This window comes from Carcharodon carcharias, chromosome X, assembly GCF_017639515.1.
Source record: "Carcharodon carcharias isolate sCarCar2 chromosome X, sCarCar2.pri, whole genome shotgun sequence".
NCBI classification, from domain to species: Eukaryota; Metazoa; Chordata; class Chondrichthyes; order Lamniformes; family Lamnidae; genus Carcharodon; species Carcharodon carcharias.
In genome coordinates this window covers 22926468-22953185 of record NC_054507.1, presented here as the reverse complement: position 1 = coordinate 22953185, position 26718 = coordinate 22926468, and the positions used below count along the sequence as shown (strand labels likewise).

Genomic DNA, 26718 nt, shown 5'->3' with positions numbered 1-26718 from the left:
ATTGTATTCCAGTAAAAACATTTATTTACAGATGTGCTGCCATGAGAGCTTTGCTTAAAAGTGACTAAACATTTAAGTATCACAAAAAAACTGACAAGGAAGAGTTTTCAAAAGCCATAAATTTAGTAATCCAATTGTACTGAACCAAATGCCATTATTATTTTGTAAATTAATTTGTTTCTTTTTCCAATGAGTCTGAGCAATTGCAATACCAGTAGTTCCAGTATACTGTATGAAGAACCACTCAAAGTGACTCCCAGCCAATTTAACATACTCACTCCAAACAGCGCATGTACAATAAAGTCTTAGAATAATCCCACTGAGCCTAAAACTTTATCAACAAACCAGGGACAGGATTACCAACACAACCCATCACCTTTTCTCATAGCTCTAACACAATGAGGCTGAGAGAAAGACCTCCCAGTCAAAGGGTAACTTCACAAGGGCGCTAACAAGCCTCTCCCAACAAAAAGGAACATTTGGAATCATCCCACTATTAATTATTACATGCAAAGTAGCAATTTGTGAATTATAGAAAAATAAACAGCTAAATAGGAGACTTAATTGAATTTTGGAATTAAAAAGGGAAAAAAAAACCCTTAGTTTCCTTCCCTTCTCAAGACGATTCAGTGGGGTGGTGCTATGAGCACCCTAATTCTTCAAATAGGTTTCAGAGTCCATTTTTTAAAAATGTTATTTCTGAAGCTTTCTAAAAATGAAGATAAAGTGAATTACCCCTAACACCATTGCTTAAAAAAAACTAAGAAAGTAAAGGGGCAAGGCCAATTTGGAGATACCAGCAAGGCTGAAAGAAAAACAGCTAAATGAGGTAGTAGAGATGACTTGAGGCGAACCTTGGGTTTAATACGTCTGAAGATTGTTATCTGATAGGTGATCCCTCTCTCACCTATCCTCCAATCTCCCTCTCACCTTTGGGCATTTCCTTACCTCTCTCTACTGAAATGGCCAATATTCCCCTGAAAATATACAGTCCGATGCACTTTTCTACGTGTTCTTCCCTTCCTTGCATCCCCAAAGTGCTGAAATCAAGATGTGTTGCAGTTCCCTACTTTCACTCACGTCTTCTGATGGAGTATTAGCATTATTATGCTTATTAGATTACTAAGATTTTCAATGCATTATTAGCAGCAAAACATAAGAACTTGAGCCGCAGTCCCACATTTAACCTGCCCGGTCTTAGATTTTCCAAAATGTTACAAACCTAGGCAATTGCTATTGTTGTGCCTCTGCTGGTGCTAATAACATCCGTTCCACGCCTGATTGTCATTTACTGTAAGCATACAAGAACAAGTGATGCCCTCATGGTTCAATTGTTTACCACCCCCAAACAAAAAAAAATTTGCCTTTTCTGTACTTCTATCCCACAGCTAAAAGAAACCTGATCACAGTCTGCTGCATGTCTCAATCGGAATTTAGACTTTGAAGACCCCAATGTCTACATCAAAAGGTAACAGCTAAACTGTTAAATAAAAACTCCTGCACCAATGATGCAACTCACTGCTCCGTATAGCCTCTAACCTAGCTCTGGTTGACTGCAAGTTTGAAACACAGGCTAGTAAATCTATCTAGAGGGGCCTAAGCATTGGATAATTGTTTAGAAGCAGCAGCACAACAGACTCTCATAGGAGAGGACTGCATGCAAAAATAGGGTTGCAGAGAAATACATATTTTTGAATTCAAGAAGCACCTGAGGCATAGTTTTCCAGTTTATTCCTCTGCAAAACACAAACTAATGCCACATAAAAATAAAATTGTTCAGTATATTTTCCTTCAAGCTCCTCCAACTAATTTAATCTTTTCTGTAGGTACTGGAGTTGAATTAAGCTGTAGAATCCATAGGAACCCACGATGCTACCATCACTGGATCTAAAGCAAGTTATGTGGAAGTTATCAACTGCTAAGAAAATTGTCAACTGGTCACCAGCATAAAACCCTATTTTAAATTAAAATTGTGGTTTGTCAAATCAAAATTATTTGTTGCACTGTCTGCTTCTTGCAATTTTGATCAGGATCTAAAAAAGATAAGGTACAGAATAAAAAAACAGATCAGTAAACAGAACTAGTGAGAACCCCTTTTAAGGTTTATCCTAGTTGTCAACTGACATCCATATTCCAAAAGTTCTGATTAAAGGTCACGACCTGAAACTTTAACTCTTGTTTCTCTCTCCACAGATGCTGCTAGATCCGAGTATTTTCATCGGACTGGTATTCCAAAGACCCAGGGAAATGCTCTGGGGACCTGGATTTGAATCCCACCACAGCAGATGGTGAAATATAAATTGAATAAAAATCTGGAATTAAAGAGTCTCGTGATGGTCATGAAACCATTGCCGATTGTTGTAAAAACCCATCTGGTTCACTAATGTCCTTTAGGGAAGGAAATCTGCCACCTTTACCTGGTCTAGCCTACATGTGACTCCAGAAATACAGCAATATGGTTGACTCTTAAATGCCCTCTGGGGAAAAAAGGGCAATTTAAGGATGGGTAATAAATGCTTGCCTAGCCAGCGACAACTACATCCCATGAACGAATAAAATAAAAATTAAACAACTTAGATGAAATATACAAACAGATACCGGGGATGCTCTAAGAAAGTAAATTATAACATTTTGGTTAACAAAACCAGAATAGGAAGATTTGCTGGATGAGTGTGACCAACTCCTTATGCATTGGCCTTGAAGTACTTTTGTATAAACCTACAAAACTATCTACTACCAAACTGTCCATGGGCTTATTTTATTAGCCTAAATTCACATGCAGTATGCATTAATGACCTACCGTTTTGGAACACAGCAAAATACTGTGAACAAGATCTTTAACTTCCCTAGCCCCAAAACTGTCTCTATTCGATAAATTCTTTTGAAAGGAAGAATTTTCTGGACCGTTCTTTCCTTCAAAGCCGCATGAGCCTAACTTTCAGTAGAACCTTATTCGTCGTAACAAAATGATGAAATGGCCAACAGTAAATGAAAAATATACCTAACAAGGTTATACTTTCGCCTTCAGGCGGTTTAATTTTTTACTTTCCCACTCTACCCTACTCATTAATTTCTTATTCTGCTCAATATCAAATCTTATCCACTACTCAATATTCCATTTGACACCCAACTTCTTTCAGATGCATGCCCTCACTGCACAATCACTACACCTTGATCTTCATATTCTTGAACGGAGCAATGAAAAGTTCATTAAAAAGTTCTTTCTAGACTCCAGTCCCTTGGTGACCTTATATTGCTGACATAATCTTAATACGTTCACCTTTATCCCATCCCATTATAGAACCCCACGTGCTATTTATCTATCTTCACTAGGTTGAGATCAAGATGGCTTCTCATTCCTTTTTCTTATACGTAAAGGCTTTTAAATCCCAAGTTTGGCATTAACTGACTCATGGCTTAAGTAGTCTTTGCCTAATCGACAAAGTTTCCTCAACTAGAAGCCTTGACCCTTCACCTTGCTTACCCAAATGTATACCCATGTTCTTGTCATATTAGGAAGCGCCTCAATGCCTCCATACACAAATCCATCTTACCTTAGGTGGGTGAACAGCCTTCAGAGCTAGATGATTCAGCTGTTTACTAAAGTGTCTTCAACTTTCTTTAAAAATTTGTGATTACGGGCAAATGCTGCTACTGTACCATTTGCAGCCCATCCCTGGTTGCCCGGAGGTGGTGGACCTTCAAATGCCGCAGTCCTTGTGGTGTTCTCTCTCAATTATGTTAAGTAGGGAATATTAGGATATGTATTTAGAGACAATACCTGTTCAAGCCAGAATAGCGTGCAATGTGGGGGGGAACTTGAAAGTGATGTTATCCCATTTTCTTAATGTTCTCATCCTTTTCAATGAAAGGAGCCTCAGGGAGGCATTCAAAGCTTTCTGAACACCTTACATATCTGCAGCCACAGTGGACCGGTGGTAGGTATGAAGACCAGTAGGAAGAAGCCAATCAAGTGCCAAGCCTGGATCTTCTGCAGGTCCTCTAGTTGGACATAGGCTACTTCGTTATCTGGGGTTGTGAATGGAGCTGAACACTAATAATCAGCAACACCCAGCTCCACTCAGCTTTTGCAGAGGAAAGGTCATTGACAAGATGAGTGGGTCGAGGACACTTCCCTTAAGACCTCTTGCAGTGATGTTCTGTAGATGCAGTGTCTGCCTAACAACCAACTTCCTTTGCATCAAGTACAACTGAAGCCCATTCACCCCAATTTCCCCTCTGCCCCCAGTTCATATTTGCTAAGGGTCCAGACTCCTCTACTCAAATACTGCCTTGTTGTGGAAGGCTGCTACTCTGGCATTCAGCTCTCAAATCCATATCTGTATCAAGGCCAAGATTAGGCTGAAGCCAGGAGTTCTGGTAGAACTAGACTGTGCAGCTTATTTGCGATTAAGTGTTGACATTTATCAGTGACACTAACTTCATGAAAATGTATTTTGTTTGATGGGAATGAAGAACGGTTCTGCATTGCAATGATTTTCAACATGGCAGTTTTTATGACCACATTTCATCTGTTGTTTATCCACCATAGGTGAATTCATTCAAACTCTTTCATGCCTAATTAACAACTACAAAGGAGACTGAAGGGGAAAAGAATGACACATCTGTATGGCTTTTTCATGTAGTTATGATTTCAGGAATAGCAGTGAAGAGTCCTAAATGAATTCTATTTGGGGACTGAAGTGCCACCAAAGAGCATAACAATTTCTTCTCTCAACTCATCCCAAATCACAGAGCAACCTGTATGGCAAGAAAAACTGGCTGGAGGGCCAGAAGGTACTCAACAGAATAATCGAGACCAAAAGTCTTGCAGATTTAACCAAAAAAGCTAATTCTTTACTAGGATTAGTTCCAGTTTTGTGATCAGAGCAGAGATGACTGCCATTTTGCTGAAAAGCTCCTAGAGATAGTGAATCTTGGGTTATGCTATCAACTGTTTCTGCACCATGCTGATCAAAGTATCCTCCAATTCACAGGCTACCTGGAACCAGCATGGGTAACTACAGGCTACAGTCAGAAATTCTTGCAATCAGCAATAGGAAGGAGCCCAATACCCTATCAGAGGACTTTTAAGGCTTGTGCTCCAACATCAATGTTGGCCCTGCTGCCCATCAATATTTAGAACAAGCGCCAACGTAATTGGAACAAACTTCACCCCCTTCAAAGTTATACTTTGATGGCAGGCAGCCATTTTTTGTTTTCCCAAATGGCAGGCATGTTTAACCAAACAACTGAGGTTTACAGGCCACTGTTGAGTTTTGCACATAATGACCACCTGGGAGAGTTACTGAAAGGCAATTGCCATTTGTAGAACTGCAATCTAGCCAATATTGAGAGGCAGAGAAAACAACCACTTCTCAGTTGCCAAGAAAAAGTTGAGAAAATAAAGTTGGGAAAAAGACAAACGCACCCTTCTGTGACACAGGATCAATATAGTGGTAACAATACATGCCTTTATGCATGAAAAAAAATGAAATTTGAAATTAAACTGTATTCCATCTTCAAGTGTAATTCCTAGTACACTGCAAGAAGCAAAAATACTAGTTTAGCTACATGAACAGTGCCTGTTCAGGGAAATTCCATCTTTCTCATATCCAGTCACCAAATTATTAAGCATTATTCCACTTTTTTGGAATTGTTCCAAAGCCTTTTTTTTTAAAGAAATGTAACCACAGTGGCACTTACAAGCTTCCCTATTTACTGAGTTGTATTCTCATCAAGATGTGTGCTGGGGAATGAAGCACTTTCCATTTTAGGCACTCATTAAGCACTTCCAGGTCAGGTACAACAGTGAGATACAGGGCAATGCTTCCCCTTTCCTCTCTGTCAAAACCAATCTTTAGCAGAGAATCCTTGGCATTTGGCATAACATTTCCATTTTGCACGGTGACCTCAGATAATTCATTTAGTGCTGAATTTCAGGCAAGTTACCCCGTGAATCTATTCCCATTACAAACTGGTATCAGTCTATAGATGTTAATTTCATAAAGTGGGTGCAGTAGCTAGTCACGTTACAGGACTAGAAAGGAGATTAGAACTAAAATCCCACCATGACAAAATTTTAATTTAGGTTTGGAAAATAGTATCATGAAATTTTCTAACAGCTATAAAATCCCAACTGGGTTTATGTCCATTACAGAAAGAAATGTCATCCTTATTCAGTCTGGCCTGTGTGCAACTCTTGTACCACATGGTCATGGTTCATCTGAAGTGGCCTAGCAGGGTACTCAGTTAATATCTCAGGGCAACATCTCAAGAAAGCAGAGGATGGTGTAAAGAGCAGTCATTTAGATTGGAGGAAGGTAGAAACCAGTGTTCTACAGGGATCAGTGCTGAGACAACTGTTATAATTCACATCAATGATTTGGATTTAGGAATAAATATCAAAACTTGCAGATGATACCAAATGGGGAGGTATAGTCAACATTGAGGAAAAATGCAATTATGAGACATTAGAAAACTTGCAGTTAAGTGATAAACAAACTTTAACATGGATAAATGAGGGCACGTACTTTGTTCAGAAAAACAGAAAAATTACCTACACTTTAGAAAATATGAAATTGAATGAGGTACAGGAACAAATGGGTCTAGGGATACAGGTGAACAAATCATAAAAAGCAATGCTGGTCAACAAAACAATTAAAATGCTTACAAAACACTGGGATTTATTCCTATGGGCATAGAATTTGTAAATACAAGTTAAACTAGAACCCTGGTCAGGGTGTACTGTGCGGAGTTCAGGTCTCTATGCCACATTAAAGTTAGAGAAAATGGGGGGAAAAAAAACAATTTCAAGAATGGTACCAGAACTCAGAGATTATAGCTATCGGGGGGGAAAAAAAATCAAAAAGACCTGATAGTGTTCTTGAAAATTATGATTGAACTAGACAGGGTAGCTGTGGAGAGAATGCTTCCATTTATGGCAGAATCCAAAACTAGGGACCATAAATACAAGGTAGTTTTAAATAAATCCAATAGAGAAATAGACATTTCTTTACTCGAGTGGTAGAACGTGGAGCCATCTACCACAAGATGTAAAACAAAAACAGAATTACCTGGAAAAACTCAGCAGGTCTGGCAGCATCGGCGGAGAAGAAAAGAGTTGACGTTTCGAGTTCTCATGACCCTTCGACAGAACTTGCATTCGAGTCCAAGAAAGAGTTGAAATATAAGCTGGTTTAAGGTGTGTGTGTAGGGTCATGAGGACTCGAAACGTCAACTCTTTTCTTCTCCGCCGATGCTGCCAGACCTGCTGAGTTTTTCCAGGTAATTCTGTTTTTGTTTTGGATTTCCAGCATCTGCAGTTTTTTTGTTTTTACCTCAAGATGTAGTTGTAGTAAATAGCTTAGATGCTTTCAAAAGGAAACTCTGCAAACACATGAGAGGAAGGAGAATAGAAAGATATGAGTGAAGAGACTTGTGTGGGAGTATTAATTCCAACAAACTAGTTGGGTGGAATGGCCCATTTCTGTGCCACATATTCTGCAAATGTTACGCAAATAAGAATGGGCAATAAACGCTAGCCTTGCCAGCGACACCTACAACCCAAGAATGAAGATTTCTAACAGATACTCATACCTAGAAGCTCAAAGAAACTTGGGCCTAGTCCCAGAAGTAAAAAGGCTGTTTCTCTAACCAACTGGATCATCCATTACTCATCACTGCTTCTCTGCTGTCTCAAATGTTTTCTGCAAGATAAATAGCCACATCTTCTAATACACAGTGAAAAAACAAACTTACCAGGCATGATCTACCTTTTTACAGACCCATCTACCTAGAGATTTGCTTATCTTAAATTTCTTCCCTGAAGATAAAACTCATTAAGCATAATTGGAAAAACGGCAAACAGGGCTCAAATTCCCAATAGACAAAATTGTTTTTCATCTAAGTAACAATCAGGGTCCCTGATAATTCAGTTTATCTATGGAGCCATACAGACTACAGACATCTTAGGGATGGTGCTTAGTCTGTACCGAGTTTGTTAATTTTAGCTATGGTGGAATGACTCCAACACACACCTCCCACCACCACCAACTTGCCTCAGCAACCCAGGGATGGATGAGAACAGGTAGGGTTCCCAATCCTGAACACTGTCCCATGACCCTTGATGGAAGTGCATATGAGTGTCAAGGACAGGATCAAATTTTGTTGTGAAGCTCTTGCACTGAATGAACAGACATTAGATTTTTTTTGAACAATGGAATTGCATGTGCGATCTTCCAGTCCTCTGGCATAACCTGTATTTGAATGAATAGAAGAAAATGCCCCAGTTTAAAATCAGGCTAAGAACAGCCAACTCACCTGCTTCTGCTCCATACTTTTTCAAGATAGAACCTTCCTGAACATCGCTTCAATTAAAAAAAAACATACATTTCTAGGTTTTAAACCATAAACAAGAGTGCCCCATCCTAAGTGGGTCACAAAAAATACATCAAACCACTGACTGCATTCAGGGTATAAGTAGCAGAGAAGGTAGGTGGCAATCTTTTCTTATCAATGCCACAGCTACCATTTTCTCCCTCCTGCTAGTTAAACTGGCAGTTTTACCAACAGGAGCCATCACTTCCAGAATGTTCAGAACCACTTTCTAATATTATTAGATTGGGCCGAGTTGAGTTTAAACTCATGTCCCAGAGGTAAGGATAGCATTTTAACTCACTGCACCATCACATCCCAGAACAGGCAATGCTATTTAAGTGTGCACTATAAACACAAGGAATACAAAACAATACACAAATGAAAATTTGCTTTATTGTTATACACTCAACAGACTTCCATAGAAATGAAGGTGAACACATTTTTGCTTTAAAAGGTCTACAATTAAACAAAGTACACTTAGTTTAGGACTGTATAGGTTCTGTTGTCCTGGAGGTCTGCATCAGTGGAACGATTAACCATGGGAAAGAACAGTCTACATGTAATCGCATAGAAAAGCATTAACCATAGCAAAGAATTATGTAGCAATCAATATATACACATTATACATATACTGTACCATTAAGCCTTTCCAGCCCAGAAGATGCAACTAAAGCAGCGATGGTTTCCATTTTATTGACATGGCTAGATAGACAACCGAAGTATTTAGTAATCCATCCCGATAACCATTTCACTGCAAATTAAGTTCAATGTAGGAAACAATGTATTTTGGTAGCACAGTAATAAAACATTAAAAACTGAAATAAAAAATTAAAACTAGTTAGCAATCAAGTGAAAGCCAAAATTCAAACTGAAGGAACAAAAATTCAGTTCAGATCAATGGCAGATAGAATGAGTACACTATCAACTATTACAAGTGCTGCAAGATAATCCCATGTTTTCTGGAACATTAACATTCTCCAGCTGCACAGACCTCACTATGGCCACATTAAACCTACTTCAATCACAATTCTTTTGTACAAAAAAATGTGAATGATTATGATGGGGGTCTGTGTAGGCTGTGAAAAAACAATTTCATTGTGATACTATTCCAAGAAATCTGATTACTTCTTTCCTTCTAGATCACTAGACATATCGTGGTGTAACCATTCTAGTCTGAAGTTTTAGCGCAACCCAGAAAAAAAAAATGTTGCATGTCTGGTTTCTTGACTGGAAAGGATTAACAATAACTGATGAATAGCCAGACAAATAACTGCCCCTGCCCCCCCTAGACAGTTAACTTTAGCTTGGGTGGTGCCCAAAGATTTTAGGTAAATATGGGGGTGGGGAGGAGAAGAAATGTCAACTGTTAAAATATTGACCCCAAGCTTTAACTTGAAAAGAACTAAACTCACATCATACGTACAAACACCAGAACGAGGGATAGATGGATGCCAGAATCTTAAACCACTGATGCCAGTTATGACTATAAATAGTATCATAGTGTGTTTCAGTGCAAGAATCTAAAATGAACACTACAAGAGCAAGCGATACTTCAAGCACTGTGGTTTGAGGAACTGAAAGAAGCTGTACAGTCAAATCCATGCAAATTTAAATCAGATACATTAATAAGCAGAGTCCTGCCAAAGTCCTGCTGTGACAAATCATTACTGACTTAAGCAGTCTTCTATGCAAGTCTGATGAATAAGCTTTTATCTTGTCCTATCTACCAAACAGGGTTCTACTGTACACCAAACTATGATTCATCCATCCCTGTGTGCCAGTTATAACTAAAATAATTAATATTCCTGGACTATAAGAGAGGAATTCCAAAAGTATCTGGTAGTTGTAGTATTAGCTTGATATCCATCATCACTAATACCTAGTGGTAATGCAATGAATTGCATTTTGCAACACAATGCTGAATTATATCCCTTGAGCTTGAGTGAAGGCATGTAGAGGGAAATGGAAGCATCTGGACAAAAGGAAATTAGAAATACAGTAGCAGTAGGGGCTAGTCTGTGTCCATCATTCCCAGTTGGACCTGCTGAGTGAAGACCAGGTGCTTCTTCAAACAGGGGAAGAGAAGAGAATCAGAAGAAGGTTTATGTAGGCTTTATTTCCTGCAACAGCAAGTGCAAGATCAAGATTTTCAGAGGCTTGGGACCAAGATGTCTGGCCTCCAATGGGAACAGCAGAGCAAGAAGAAAAAGTTAAAACTTATGCATAGTAGCTAGGGATTACTAAAAGCAGGCAGAATTATCTGTTCACCAGAGATCAGTGAAAATATGGCAACTAATATCTACACTCATTCAACTATTTTAAATTGAGTTTTAAAGTAGAAAGCAATGCAAGAAGAGTAACAGGAAAAACTGCATGAGGTGCCATGCAGTGGTCCTGGGTTCCCACCACCAATGCAAAAAAAAACTCACTACAATACAGATTTCCATAGACCAAAGGACCACCAACCCAACAATACCTACTATGCAAAGCATTAAAAATGCCTCATTTTCTGTGGCTTTTGAGACAGGTTCTGAGTTAAGAGTTGATTGGCTTGCAAATGATTGACTTGGTTTTCATAAAAGTCAGTCACATACAGAACAACAGATACATAGGAGGCAGCTACATATTTAAATGATTTGGGTGTATTAAAGGCTGTACTCCATTTGTTGGATTTAGCTGACATAATAGATCAGGACAATAAAATTGATCTAGACTTTTACAACCCTTCAGTACCCAAGACTGTTACAGCTTGCAACACATACCAAGGCACCTCACTATAACACACTGGAAAGCTTTGCAGTACAGGTAGCTCAATTAGTGGCCAATTTTGCCACTTAACTCACTTCTGCCACTATGTTTTGCCAAAGACAAACTGGCACATCCTAAATCTTTCAACAGGTTTTCCGAAAAGCAAAATGTGTGAAACAGTGAGAGAATACTCTCAAATCTGTGCACATATGGCCATAATCCAGTCAATGGATGTAAAATTTTCACAATGTGTCACTTGGAAAATTGCATAAACCCAACGCTGGATTATAACCCAACTTCTCACACATTTGTTAAATATTTTCAAGGTTCTCCCATTTTTTTTTTGGATGGGAGGGAAGGATGGAGGTGAAGAGAAAAAGTCAAATTATACAAAGTGGCTTAAATGTTCACTGCAGGGAACTGGGGTATAATCATGAACAAATATCATAATTTTTGATATCGTTCTTACTTCACACCCACCCACCCCCTCAAAGTTAGAAAGGGTGTCACAGCAACCTGAGCTACAAGTGCTCAAGCTACTGATAACCATTGTTTACTTTTCGCCTCACCCCCTCCCTCATTTATAAATTCAAGGTAGTGGTATGGTAAAACTGCCTTGTATCAATTGAGCTTGTGGTCTTTCATAGGTCAATTTGTAAATTTGCATCTGTAAAGCAGAGTCCCAGCACAACATTCTCAGATCTGACAAACTACATAGGTTTCTTTATTAGTATACTGAAGTGACAAACAAGTATTTAAGGAGTTGAGTCACACCTCTTTCAGGTGATCAACTCCAATGTCACTGGGTGGTGAATCTCCCAGCTGTTGCAGTGGGTGTGGGGGTCATAGGTGTCATGGAGGTCATGGGGGTCATGGGAGTCATCATTCCCATCTTCACTTGGTTGCGGAGATTTGCATTCTGCTCCAGGAGGAGCTCATTGGTGGCCATCAGGTTTGACACCTGTTTTTGGAGATCCTCAACGCGCTTTTGCAGCATGAGATTCTCTTCCTTCAGAAACCGGTAGTCAGCTGCGCCTGGATTCTGCATGCCGTAGTCGTATACTTCAAACCCCATGCCCTCCATCCTTCTCCTCTTCATGTGGGCGTCGTAGCCATCGTAGTGGTCAGCATCATAACCTCTAGAGTAGAGGTCATCATAGCGGTCATATCTGCGTGCCAAGGGAGAAAACACCTGGCTGTGCGCCATACCTTGGTTTTCATAACCATACTCGTCGCGCTTTACGTGCAGGAACTTACATTTGGGCCCTCTTTGACAGTCACCCTTCTGATAGTCGTGGCAGATCGGAATCTCACCTTTATTAACGGGTAGATCAGAAGATAAAAGGCCAAGGGTGGACATCTCATTAGCGTCTGGGTGGCGGAACTTGCAGCGCTTACCGCGGTTGCAGACGTTGCGCAGGAAGTCACGGCAAATATCATCTGTACTGGGGCCAGCCTCCTCGGTGCCGTTATCTGGCATTTTTATAGATTAATTCTGCGCTGTTTAGCCAAGGCGCTACGCAAGCAACTGCAAAAGAAAAAAAAAGGCAGGTCTTTACAGAGAATGAGCGATTCATTTACAAAGTAACTATTGCGCATTCCATAAAACATTGAATTCATAGTCGTCGCAGCAGCAACATTATCAAGTGACAATTAGCACTGAAGAAATCTGTGCGATATGTGTTTGCACAACTGAAAAAACACAGAGCTCACAAATGAATCAGTGAGATCCACAAGTGTGATGTGCACAAAAAATACACACTGTTCTGTGTTTGGGGTTATCTAAGTTTTCCAATTTGTAGCGTTTTTTAAAAATTATATGGACAATGCCAGAACAGATTGATTCCTGGTGCGCTGATTTAAACTTTTCCTTTTGAAAGGAGTACGACAGGTAAACTCTAAAAGTGCACTCAAAAAAGGTAATGCAATATATCGGTATCCAAACAAATGGTGCCAGACTATATCATAATGGTAGTCCTCCACACAAGTTACAATCTCAACTGTACCAATGCACAGAGGGTAGGCGCACTTCTACAGAGGAAAATTGTGAAGTCATCCCAGGTAATCATTTTGCAACTCTCAGCTAACTTCTCAAAACCAACATCAATGAGCCCAGTATGCACGTGAATGTTCTAATATTGCAGGAATTTTGTTCTTTTATAAACTTACACCGCAGACTAATTGAAAAAACAAGCAATGTAGCCTCAAACGTGAAATATTTTTTAAAAGTGAAGCATCTTATCAGCATGAAGACCTGAGAGTCCACGTTTCCCTGTGAAGCTCCTCGAGTGATCATTGAGAATATCTTGTGATTCCATGAAAGTCAGCAGTCGGCATGACATGAGACTGATGGCCCAAGAGCCACCTGATTTCAGAAATTTGGGGGTGCAGATTTCCCACCCTACCGCAACATTTCATCAAGCTGTGCAGGATGGCTCTTGGGGCTGATCTTACTGCTTCATCAGTTTCCTACGGAGCTGTTTCAGATGAATCTGATCAGAGTACATCCAACAGCAAGGAAAACCAAACTCAGGTCACCATACTTGCACCCAAGTTTAATTTTGTACATTACTTTGATAAAATGGCATGGGATGGGGGTCATTTTTTTCCCACTGACTCATACTGAAATACTAAATATGTATTTAACTCTTCAGGTGTGGGTAACAGCCCCACTTTCTGTACTTGCCATATGAGCCAGTCATTTTTACACTTCCCGTATCGTACACAACCATTTTCAACATAGCTTTACAGATTAAAGACTCAGAGGCCTTAACTTTCTGCTGCATGAAGCAATTGGATACACAAGAACATAGAATTAAACACACAACCCGAACATTTAAACAGTTAAAGTAATCAACGAAGTGGGTCGCGGGTAAAGGCAACAGAAAACAGCAACATGTTTGCATAGACGGTTCAGCTCTTCCAAATCACGAACAAATCCCACCCCCCGCCAGACATGAGCGCCTTAGCGCGTCAAGAGAACTGCAACTCTAGACGTCTCAAACAAGGTTAAATTTATTCCAAATATTGTGGAAAAACTATCGTTTAAATACGGTAAAAGAATGTAATTTATGTAAAAAAGCCGATCTTTTAACAGAATTGTCCTCCCCTCCCCCACACAAGCGGCTGATTTTATCCTGCGTGCCACGCACCCAACTAACGCACTTTATTCGACGGATACTTATGTCTCCAATCTACCTTTAACCAAATTACTCAACAACGTGATTCGGCAGCCCCAGCCCCTCCAGATTACAGCTGTTGAACCGAGGGCCTCTCAAACGCGCTCGCTGGATTTCAGGCTGTAATGGCGCCTTTAGGCCTCGACTTCCTGTTACAAATTAAAATAAACCCCAGCCCGCAAACAAACACGAATCTTCTCCATACAGCGTGTGCACATTAAAATATTGTAATAATCTCACTGAGCCCGAAACTGTAACATGTATTAAAACTCACAAACCAGGGGTGGGTTTACCTATACAGCACAGCACAGCTCCTTCCCTCACAAGCTCCGACACAAAGAGGCTCAACGCAAGTCCTCCCAGTCAAGGGTAACTTCACGACAAAGAGCATCAAACTAGGTCCTCCCAGTCAAGAGGGACTCCAGAGTGAAAGAGGCGCAACACAAGAGACTTCGACAACGGAAAATGTCGGTTACGAGTAAACACCAAACATCAGCTGCCAAATGGAAATCACCAATTTTGATTTAAAATGTGATATTTTGACAGACGTCATTTAGAAAACACAGCACTCTCTACATAAAATATTTTTGCAATTATAACTACCGTTTTTTTAAAAACAGATCTGATATCTCTGAACAAGTATTTGGATTGTGTCTGGAGTGCTGATGTTTATGAATATTTAGTCGTCAAATCCTTCCACTAGAATAAACATGAAAATGGAAACTGAATTTTATTTTAAAAACGTAACTTTTGGCAGCCCAATTTAAGGGAGGATGAAGCAAGCCTAGCTGCAATCTGTCACTCTTGCTGCCGTAAAGGTCATTTTTAACATTTTGACAGCACGTGTGGCATTTACTGTCACAACATTTATTTGTTAAAAGTCAACATTTGATTCACTGTTTTCAACGTTTACTACATTTAACAAGGTTATCAAATGTTTTTATTTAAATCTAATCCCTAAAGTGTCTTAGGGCCATTTACAATTTCTGGTCAAAGCAGGCAGGCAACTTATTCTAAGGTCTAAAAACAAAAAAACTGCGGATGCTGGAAATCCAAAACAAAAACAGAATTACCTGGAAAAACTCAGCAGGTCTGGCAGCATCGGCGGAGAAGAAAAGAGTTGACGTTTCGAGTCCTCATGACCCTCATGAAAAGTCCTCATGAAAGGGTCATGAGGACTCGAAACGTCAACTCTTTTCTTCTCCGCCGATGCTGCCAGACCTGCTGAGTTTTTCCAGGTAATTCTGTTTTTGTTTTATTCTAAGGTCTCCCTGAGCTGGCACATAACCAAGGATTGTTCACCGATTTCCCTTACTTGCTATAGGAGGAACTTGGCCTTCACAGAGCAGTACAAGTAAACACCAGTGTCACTGAAGGAAAAGATTTAACTTTCCCTATGCCATTGAGATTCTCTTATAAGCTGTGCTTAAATGCAAATGAAATGAACAGGACAACTTGAAAAGGCACCAGCTATGGCCTCAGTTATGGACGCCTACCATTCCACAATACTCAAGCGTGGAATATTTATCATTTTCCGTTAGTATTTTACTTCAATTGTTAGAAAAGGAACAATTTGACAATTCTGTGATCACCTTTACATTCACAAACATTACTGTGCAGTCATTTGAATTAACCTCCTGTTTCAAGCCATTTACAAAACTAGGAAAGGCCCATCTGTAATAATCCTTATCCTTTCCATGGTGCACAATCTTTCGCAATCATTGCGATGCTAACTCCTGGGAAACACAAACAGAAAAACTTGCAGCCAACTTCAAGGAAAACTATACTTAGTTTCTCTCTTGTTCCGGGAGACTGTGGTTATTATATGAAGTATGGCTTTATATATTTTCCCTCAAACCCAGAACTTTAGGTACTGTACTTTATAAATGTTTGTGTGGGCTTTTGGTAAGCAAAGAGTTAACTATTGGTATGTGATTAACTTTTTGCATAGGTTAAGTTAGGCATCAGAGATAGCATATTGCACGAATCTGGAGAGTTATAAAAACAAAGGGTGGGATGTTAGAACAATTCAGCAAAACTAAATGGAAATGAAAACAGAGTCTATCTGCAGAGCGTATAGTCTATTGGTAAGAGTCAGGAAAACAGTTAAATGGTTCTGTCTGCATATTAACTGTGACCAAAGAACAATTTAGACTCCAAATACCTGCATGCCTTAGACTTCATTAATTGTAGTCCACAATGTAGCTATTGATTGTACATCGATGGTCCATTGATCCAAATGTGAATGGAATATCAATGGTATATTGATGCAAGTGTGAATGCAGTATCAATCATATTGATTGTGTTATGAATGGAACAAGTCAACTGTTTTTATCAAACATGGTCAGAGAAACTCAGGTGGTCTGACAGTATCTGTGGCGAAAAAGAGTCAGCATTTCAAGTCGAAAATTACTCTTCTTTGCAAAAAAGCTATATTCAACTCAAAACATTGACTCTTGTTTTTCTCTCCACAGATGCTGTCAGACCTAAGTTTTTCCAGCACTTTGTTTTTATTCCAGATTTCCAGCATCTGCACTATTTTGCTTTTATTATTATGGTAGGGGAATTCCTGGATACCAGAGCAAGAGGGGGATAAAAAAAAAGGACTCTCCGAAAGGGTCCAGTACGCAGGTGTACAGGTTTACAAATCAGACAGAAGAGAGAAGGAAAGAAACAGAAGTAAGTCAGGCCAGGCCAAAACTAGTGTTGACCTGTGTCTGAGCTGCTCTGGTAAGTAAAGGCAGTGTGTGACTCAAACTATCGGCAGGTTAAGTATTGCTGTATTACTTAATAAATCCTCTTAGTTTGTTACACTAAAACTACTGTCTGCCAACTTTTTGTCTTGTCAAAAACCCAAATAAAGGTCCAAGTAATTTACAGAAGCTTAAATTATCCATGATACATTGTTATCTACAACTCTCCCCACCCCCCTCCAGCTATGTCCTAATGGCTTTTGGAACACTGTACTCTGAACAGGACTAGAAAACAATATTTATATGCATCAGGCTAATCTCCAAGGCCACAGATATAGCAACTTCAGTCGCCCCGTCTTTCAAAAACATATCCATCGTGCTTTTGACATTTCTAACTCTGCTGCTAGCTCCAGAGTCTGGTCTTTGGTCAGCTAGTCCACATTTTCACCATCTCATGTTTGCACAAAGTTGCACCTAAACTACACCTCCTTGCTTATCTAAGCCTGCATCTATATTTTCTTATACTGAACCTTGTGCTAACACTAACTATTTTTGGATTAGATTTCTCTCCTGTAGAAAATCTCATTAAAAAGCACCTTTCATTACCTCAGGAAATCCCAATTACTTTACAGCCAATGAAGAACTTCTGAAGTGTAGTCATTGTTGTAATGTAGGAACATAGAAAATTAAAATCTCAAATGCCTCAATATCAACTCAAAGCCACCTTATTCCAATACAGTACAAGCATTCCTATTAACACTCATATTTCCTCACAGCTCAGCACACCCAATTTAGTTGCCCTCCTTTGTATTCCCTCCAAGGACAAAACACTGGTCCCCGTTCAAAGCTGTGTCAAGGGTCAGCAGAACAGTGGGCCAGCACATTCTCATTTTATCTTTATTTTTATTCATTCAAGGGATGTGGGCATTGTTGGCTTGCCAGCATTTATTGCCCATCCTGAATTGCCCTTGCTCAGAGGGCATTTAAGAGTCAACCACATTGCTGTGGGTCTGGAGTCACATGTAGGCCAGGCCAGGTAAGGAAGGCAGACTTCCTTCCCTAAGGGACATTAGTGAACCAGCTGGGTTTTTAATGACAATCGGCAATGGTTTGAGTCATCACTTTTAATTCCAGATTTTTATTGAGTTCAAACTTAACCATTTCTCATGCATGAGATTTGAAATGCAGCTCATATCAACTAGTCGAGTTCCTGATTTATACCTGGTTAAAGGAATGCAGGCAGTTGTAAACATTTCAAGTAAGCATGCGTGCATAGCACTAAAGTACCCATAATATGGAAATATGGATCAAAGGCCATAAAATGGCTAGTATGAAAAATGGGAAAATTTATACTGGTGCAGCCATGGAATAACTTTGAAGGCTGAGGTTAAAGCATTTTGTTCGGAGCAGTGTAGTATCTAAACCATGCAGTAATTGTTTTCAGAGCACCTGATGCAGACACCAGGGGCTGCGATTATCCACTCTGCATTCGACTTGCATTTCTCATACTGGTGGTCACAAAACATGCACAAATATGTGTATATTGTGCATAATTTAGAAAATCTGTCCACAAGTTAGCGCTAGGTTGTATGAAATGGTTATAACATTCCTAAGTTTGAAATGTCTGGTGTTTACTAAGAGAAAATGTTCCTTGTACTAATAATAATCCCTCAGTTTGATAGATATGCACAAAAATGCACCAAAACAATCAAATGTAATATCAGTGCACCTTCAAATAAAGAAACTGGACTGAGGAATGTCTCACCAACAGGCTCATGGGGACTCAACATTTCTGCTCTGAGGTGAACAGAAATGCTCAACTAACATAATAAATGACCAAAAGGCAAACTACTGAATACTGGAAATCTGGAATTTAATAGTTTATGTCTGCAGATGCTGCTTGGTTTGCTGAGTATTTCCAGCATCTTCTGCTTATATATTAGCAAATGATCAGTCTGTCAAAAGCTGGATGAAGCAGAAGGAATTGGCACCTGGGCACTGGATGCTACTCCCAAATCACTAGAATTTAAAAAAAAATGCAGAGGCCTTAAAAGTATCCTTTTTAAAAAATTAAAGACTGCAAGTTCAAAATGCTTTTTAAGCCATCCAAATGGCACAGAAGTAAAGCTTGAGCCATACAGAGACAAGGAAATCCGAGGTTAGATCCTGGTTTTTACTGATCTTGACCTTAGGAAATAACAAAGGCACTACAAATGACCTTTTGCCCCAAGTTAGGAACTGAATAATCAGCCAACTTTCCACTCCTGATTGATACACAGCCATTAAGTACAATTTGAAGAGAGTGGGCGCAAGTTTTTCACAAACTAATTACTGTGCAACCCAAGAGATTTGTCAATGCATGAAGGAATCATCAGCGTGAACTAGATAGCTCAAAGGCAGTGTAACCAGGTCTGGACGGCAGCAGCCCTAGGAGAGAAAGGCAACCATTAGGTTTGGATGGGGAAAGCTCTTGTCACCCTAGTACAAGATCAGAGTTATGGTCAGAAAATCACTCCTATCCATCCTATTAAATGGAATGCTATGAATTCATACATTTAGAAAATTGCATAGGTAATATCCACCAAGAAATAAAATATAAGCCAATATGCTTCTCTTAATTCATCTCACAAAGTGTTCAAAATACATTACCCTACGTTATTTGGCTCAAAATGCTCTCTGCACATAAACGATAATTGCTTCTCTGAACTTTCTCCAAGTATAAAATGGACAGAGCAAAAATCATACATGCCGCAACAATGCTTGAATCCTACTGTGCTTAGAAGATCTCCAAGGACCTTTACAATGCCACAAGTTAGAACAATTTATAGTTTAAAGCTTTCAAGGCTGTATGACAGGATGTAGAGAGGTTAAATAAAATGACCCACCAAAGTCGTCTTAAATCAATAACACTATGCCAATATAAGTTCTATTAATTGAACTAAGCTATTCTGATTAGACCCTTTGCTCTGTACATTTTACCACACTGGAATAAAGCAGCCTACAAAAACAGAAAATGTTGGAAAAACTCAGGTCTAACAGCATCTGTGGAGGGAAAAACAGAGTTCACGCTGTTCTCTCCACAGATGCTGTTAGACCTGCTGAGTTTTTCCAGCATTTTCTGTTTTTGTTTTTTTGCTTTTATCTTAAGGTCAAACTTTGCTTCACCTATGTTAACTCAGCCTGCCTTCAGAGAAACTGAAGGAGTACATGCTAAAACATGGAAAGCTAGTCGAGAATACCAAGTTTCGTGGATATATTCCTAGGTTCACCTACCATACAGGTTAAATAAAGAGCAGCAGGAGTCAATGTCCATAAATGCAAGGTGCTTGGACTACCTTCAGGAAGGACTGGTACCACTTAACCAGAGAAGGTACCTATGGCAGCCTGAATTCTTAACACCAATGTTCTTCTTGCATTTTCTCCAGAGAGAGAGATCAGGTCAGAATTTAAGCAAACGGGTCATTTAATAACTGTCAACTTCCATAACTTTATAATAAAAATCAATGTTTGGGTGATAAATGGCAATTTGCATAAGAAGGTTCACATTTAAGGTAGGGTGAATACAGTAAATTTCCAAGAGGAGAGTGAAGTGGACCAGGAGCAAGATGGGAGGAGGAGCATAACATAAACAAATTTAATGGCATAAAAGCAAAATACGGCGGATGCTGGAAATCAGAAATAAATTAGTGGCATGTTGGGCAGGATGCCATCAGAAGCAGACCACAGCCAAGTCCAATCCCCTCACCAGATTGAACACCCACTTCAGGAAGGGTTTACTGGATAACAAGTAGGTACTGGGAAAAAAGCAAAATACAGTGGATGCTGGAAATCAAATAAAAACAGAAAATGCTGGAAAACCTCAGCAGGTCTGACAGCATCTGTGGAGAGAGAAACAGAATTAACTCTTCAAGTCCATATGGAAGAATTGGACAAACACCACCTCATCTTCCGATTAAGTACTTTACAACCTTCCGGACTTAACATTGAGTTCAACAACTTCAGACCATGAACTCTCCTCAATCGCAACCCCTTTTTTATATTTATTTTTATTCATTTATCATTGTTTTATCCCCTTTTTAAAATCCTCTTATAGCTCTGAAGAAGGGTCATACCAACTCTCTCTCCACAGATGCTGTCAGAGGTACTGGGAAACCTGTCTGCTTTCTCTGCTACCTAGTCCAGGGGTGTTAAACACCTTTGTCAGGCCTATGGAGATCAGCTCATTCAGTTCTGTAACCAGGACTGGGATCTTTGCATCTGTGTGGCTCAATTACACCAATGTTACTCTTTTTGCTTCACACAAGTCGGGAGTAATTTTGACTCCCAACATGCATCAATCCTGCTGGCAACAAGTATAACGTTTTAACTTGAAATTTTAATACATTTGTGCTCCATGGAACCAATCTTATAATTGGTTGTTGAACTAAATTTATAATAAATCTCAACAGGAAACTAACACGTTCTAATAAAAATCTTAAAATTCGGATTACAGGTTTCAGAATTTCGTATTAACCATCTGTAGCATGTAAAACAATTCACTCATCAGTTCCTATCACTTGTTGATCTATTTGCTTATTAATAGGATTACTTTTGGCATTGCAATATGTTGGTCAGAACAATTTAAATAATTCTGGAAGTTTGTAGTGTATTCAGTTACTAATTTTGCGACGGACTTTGAAAATGGAGATGGGGATTTTTTTGTCCTTGGCGCTTGTTTCCGGCCAATTATGATACTTCTGCCGAGAGCAGACAAGCTTGGTGACTGCTCCTGACTCTTGCAACATTGTGAAACCCACATCGATTAAAATCTCCGTCATGAGAACAGTAATTTAAGGCTGGGCGAACGCATAAACTGGTGAGAGTGAGGAGCAGAGCTGGAGCAGTCACCAAGTTTCCAGGCTGCTGCCCGAAACAAGTGACCAGAAACAGCGCCAAGGACAAAAAAAACTCCATATCTCACCTTGACACATCTAACTCAGTGAGAAACTACGCTTGGAAAGTGACGATTAAATAACTGCTCGGCAAAAGGCCCGACCTGGGCGGGCATTTCCGGGGAACACGGACCTCCCATTGGCTAAGCTAACCGACAGTCAGTTTAGATGGTGTCAGGCGCCATTTTGTAGGCGAAAAAATTGCGGCTGGAAAGCCGATTTTAAAATGGCGCATCAATACCACCCCCTCCGCCCCATTCATGCAAACACAAAGACACTTCAAGCAAGGGAATTAAGAGCATAGCAACCACCACATCTAAGGTCGAGTGTCCTATCAAGTTACACTGTAGTACAAAACTAAACTATAATAATGACTGTAACGGAATTGAAGGGAAAATAACTTTATAAAAATGATTTAAAAATATAAAAATTATAAAAAATACTAAATAAGGTGTCTGAGCACAAGTAACCCACTAGAGGTGATGATTACTTTTGTAAACACCCTATTTTTTAAAATAAAAAGCAAGACGTGAATCTGATGTGCAAAACCCTATTAGCGTGTTAGCGACTTTTCAAACGAAATTACTGAGAAACTTACGCAGGTGCGTTTTCTATTTACTGCATTATATAAGTCTAAGGAACTGAGGTACAGCTCAGAGATTCCCTTAAGTACTGTTGGTTAAAAGCTGTGCAGTTTACCAGCACAGAACACTGGCATACAACATAGAGGCTGCACGTATAAATTGACCTGCTGAAAAAAATGCAACGTTTGAAAATAAATGTTTTTCATGTATTACAATCTACAACTGACCCAAAAAAGGTGAGACTAATTTTACAAAGTATTGAACAAGAAACAGCCGCCAATGTCAGGAAGGAAATTAACTAAATAATTACTACAATAAACTGACTCGGTAGTGTAAACAATATAAAAAGGATATGATTTGTGGGTACAACTAATAAAAAATTAAGTTGAATGTATCCATTTTCCAGTTATTGAAGACTATTTAAGATATTTTCAACTTCAATGGAAAGAGTCCTGGACTGTACTTGACATAAATCTGAAACTAGAGACCAAAGCACTTATGCATAAAACGAGATAAACTATTGATCAATATATTAATATATTAATTGAATTAAGAACTCAAAGCAAATCTCATTAATTTGTTGAACACGATCACTAAAGGGACAGGGTAATATGTGAAATAGCAAATAATTCTTCCAGAAAGGCCCTACAGGATCTGGCATTAAGGCAAAATAGTACAAATCCTTAAGAGTGAAAGAAACAATAAAAAGGACCAGACAGAGATGTGCAGCAAGGAAAACAGAACCACATATTTTTACTAAAGAATAAAATTAAAAGTCTGAAATGCTATACAAAGTTGACTGATAACAGAGTGAGGGAATGGTATGGAACCCATATACTCTGAAGACACTAAACTTTTGGAACCCCATCTAGACCCTGAACATACGACAAAACATGATGGCAGTGGACAGCGAGTAAAAGACCCAAAAAAAAACTCTAAGTAGCAGCTACAGACCTGGCAGGTCAAGGGATCCTTAAAAGTAGCAGATTCAAAACTCACCAAAAAGTCAAGAGCACCACTGGTGCAGCAGATGCAAGCTGAGACACAGAACCGGAGTCCAGACAGAAGTGAGCACAGACCAGAATTAACAAGCAACACCAGTGAAGCAGAAATGATTCCAGGACTTGGTAGAAGTATGGAAGCCACACTACCACTCCCAGAACCATTCCAGAGCACTGAATGCTCACTACAGGCTCAGCACTGGGACAACTGAAGAAAGTGGTTTTCCAGGTATAGAAGTGCTTCTGGCTTGCACCAAAAAGAACAAAACGATCAGGTCAGTACATTGCTCTGTGCAGTTGGTGCTACTGACGATGACATAATAGTGAGGCAGGGAGTCGAAGAGACCTTAACTTCTTACGAAGAAGTCCTGCAAGCACTTGATTCATATTTCAGCATTTGCAAAAATGTAATTAAAGGGGGCGAAATTTAACAAGCAAAAGCAAAGACCAGACGAGAACATGGATTCATTCATCAATGATTTAAGGAGGCTGGCAGAAAATTGCGACTACAGAACATTGAGGGGTAAATTGATTAGTGATCAAATAGTAGCTGGGTCTTAGATGAAACTTTATCAGATTTCTTGCAGCCGAGAGGGAATTTAACACTAGTCATGACAGTACAAATGACGAGACAAATTGAGCTCAGAAAACCAAATAGAGCATGGAGAAGGTGAGGTCCCATGGAAAAGAATGAGTGAGGTAGTTTAGTATGTAGGCCATAAGAGGGAAAGCGCACCAAAGCAGAAGTGGTGAAAAGTGCACCAACCGCGATCTTGAAACATTGTGTGATGGAAAAAACCTGCACAAGCGGGAAGAATGCCCAGCAGGGAAAACAGAGTGCTACAACTGTGGAAAAATAGGACATTTTAAAACAGTCTGCCAATCAAAAACACTAAAAACCTGCAAAAAGGAGGAAAATTATTAAAGCCAAACCACTTACAAGAAGTGGAAGAACCAGAGAAAGGAAATAATTTTCTTAGGGGAAGTAAATGAGATGGAAAATAAATACTGGAGTATTAAACTTGAAGTGCACGGACACCCCATGGAGTTTAAATTAGATACGGCAAAAGTTTCTGTCTTATCTGACAAAGTAAAATGGATTAAGCATATTACATTACAGCCTTCAATCAAGTTACAGGGTCCAGATGGGACTACGCAAAGTCATAGGCCAACACATGGCAAAATTGAAGTACAAATATGGAGAAATTATTGAGCCTCCATATGTCATCCAGAATCAAGAATCTTCTTTACCAAGCTGGAAGGCATGCTTAAAAGTTAAGCTTATCTGTAAAGTTGAAAAAGTCACTGATCACTTTTATAGCAGTACATTTATGAATAAATTTCTACGGTTATTTATAGTCTTGGAAAAACTGAAGACAGGGTACCACATCACCTTAAGAGCTGATGTTAAACCAGCCTGCCTCTTTACACCAAGGAAAGTCCCTATCCACTCTTGAACAAAGTCAAGGGTGAAATTGAGAAGATGCAACAGCAAAGAATTATATCATCGGTGACCATGCCAACAAAGTGGTGTTAAAGAATGGTTACAGTGCCAAATACCAATTGGATCAATTAGAATCTGCGTGGATTTAATTCATCTAAACAAAATCGGTGGAATGAGATCCACCGGATGGCCTCAGTGGATGAGAGTCTTGTCAAGCTAGCCAAGAGTACTCTATTTACCAAATTAGATGCAAACAGCAGATTTTGGCAGCTGCCTCTAGACAAAGAATCCAGATTGCTGACCATTTTTATAACACTATTCAGTTGTAACTGCTTTACTAAATTACCTTTCAGAAACGTGTCCACTTCTGAAATTTTCCAAAGGACAATGTCTCAAACCGAGAAGACATGGAAGAAGTAATATGCCATACAGATGACATACTTGTACGGGGCTCCATGAGAGAAGAGCATGACCATAGACAGTCCTGAGAGTCTTACATTGTAAGCCTAACATTGAATGAAAAACGTGAGCTTGCCAAGCCTATGATTAAATTTCTAGGTCACAATGCACAAGCCTCCCGAATAACAGTCAACCCATAAAAAACAAAGGTATCAGAGTTTCCACAACCCTGGAACATTACTGAGCTTCAGAGATAACTTGGGATGGTCAACCAAATAGCTAAGTTCCTACCAAATTTGGCAGAGGTCAATGAGCCTTTAAGATAGCTGTTCAGATTGGGTCAACAGAGGTGCTAGAATGTGGACCAGCAAAATGTTTTTGACAAAAAATCAAAAATCTTTTAACTTCCTCTGAAATTTTAGCACTACCAACCGCAGTAGCAACAGATGCATCATCTACAGGTCTGGGTGCAGTATTACTTCAAGTACAGAGAAACAGTAAACATAGACCAGTTTACTATGCCTCAAGGTCACTCACAGACACAGAAAAGATGTGTTACAATTGAGAAGGAAGCACTGGCAACAATATGGGTGTGAGAGAAATTCTCAGACTACATAACGGGACTGTGGTTTGAAAGTGAAACAGACCATAGGCCACTAGTCACTCTTCTGAACATGAAAGAGATTGAAAAGAATCCGTCTCGAATCCAACAGTTCAGATTAAGATTAATGAGACACAACTCCATAACAGAGTACATTCAAGGGAAGTACCAGGTGACAGCATATACACTATCAAGGGTACCAGTTAAGGAACCAATCTGGAGGATTTGCATTTCATTGAGGAGGTGGAAGCGCATGCATCTCTCACTGCAGCAGTTGGTAGGTGTTGAGTAAAGAAGTTGCAGGGGATAAAACAAGCACAGCAACAAGATGACAAATGTATCCAGATAAGAAATTGCTGTCTGGGGGTATGGCCAGACTATACTTCTAACAATCCAGTACTTCAAACAAAGAAAGCACCTCAATCAATCAATGATGACCACCTAGTTTTTAAATGACAATAGTCATTCCGAGAACACTTCGGTTTGATATTCTTCGAAGACTTCACCAAGGTCACCTAGGCATAGCAAAATGTTGAGCGAGAGCCCAGCAATCAGTCTGGTGGCCAGAAATTACTCGTCCTATAGAAGAAAATATTTTTAATTGTCTTACTTGTGCAGTGAACAGCCAAGAGCTTTTCCATTAAGGCCATGGGAGCACCTGGGAATAGATTTATTCGATTTTAAAGGCAAAATATTCCTTATCGTTGATCACTACTTACGGTGGATTGAAGTGAACAGATTGCTTCCACCATATTGTTG

At 39.4% G+C, this 26718-nt stretch overlaps 1 protein-coding gene across 29 annotated transcripts in view; it reads right to left on the bottom strand.

The window, feature by feature from the left end:
- Positions 1-26718, bottom strand: part of LOC121273345 (zinc finger CCCH domain-containing protein 10-like) — an 83327-nt gene that overhangs the window by 34821 nt on the left and 21788 nt on the right. For 4 of the 29 annotated variants that reach the window (XR_005941982.1, XM_041180511.1, XM_041180512.1 and 1 more), the window contains one exon: positions 8753-12655. The exons of 6 other annotated variants lie outside the window; for them this stretch is intronic. Coding sequence is in view for 6 of the 23 variants with exons in the window: in XM_041180511.1 (XP_041036445.1) it covers positions 11927-12607 (681 nt within the window). In the remaining 17 variants the exon portion in view is untranslated. Of the gene's footprint in view, positions 1-8752; positions 12678-14580; positions 14841-26718 lie in introns of those variants that run through there. 19 more of the 29 variants (XM_041180502.1, XM_041180504.1, XM_041180507.1 and 16 more) reach the window with 16 other exon arrangements.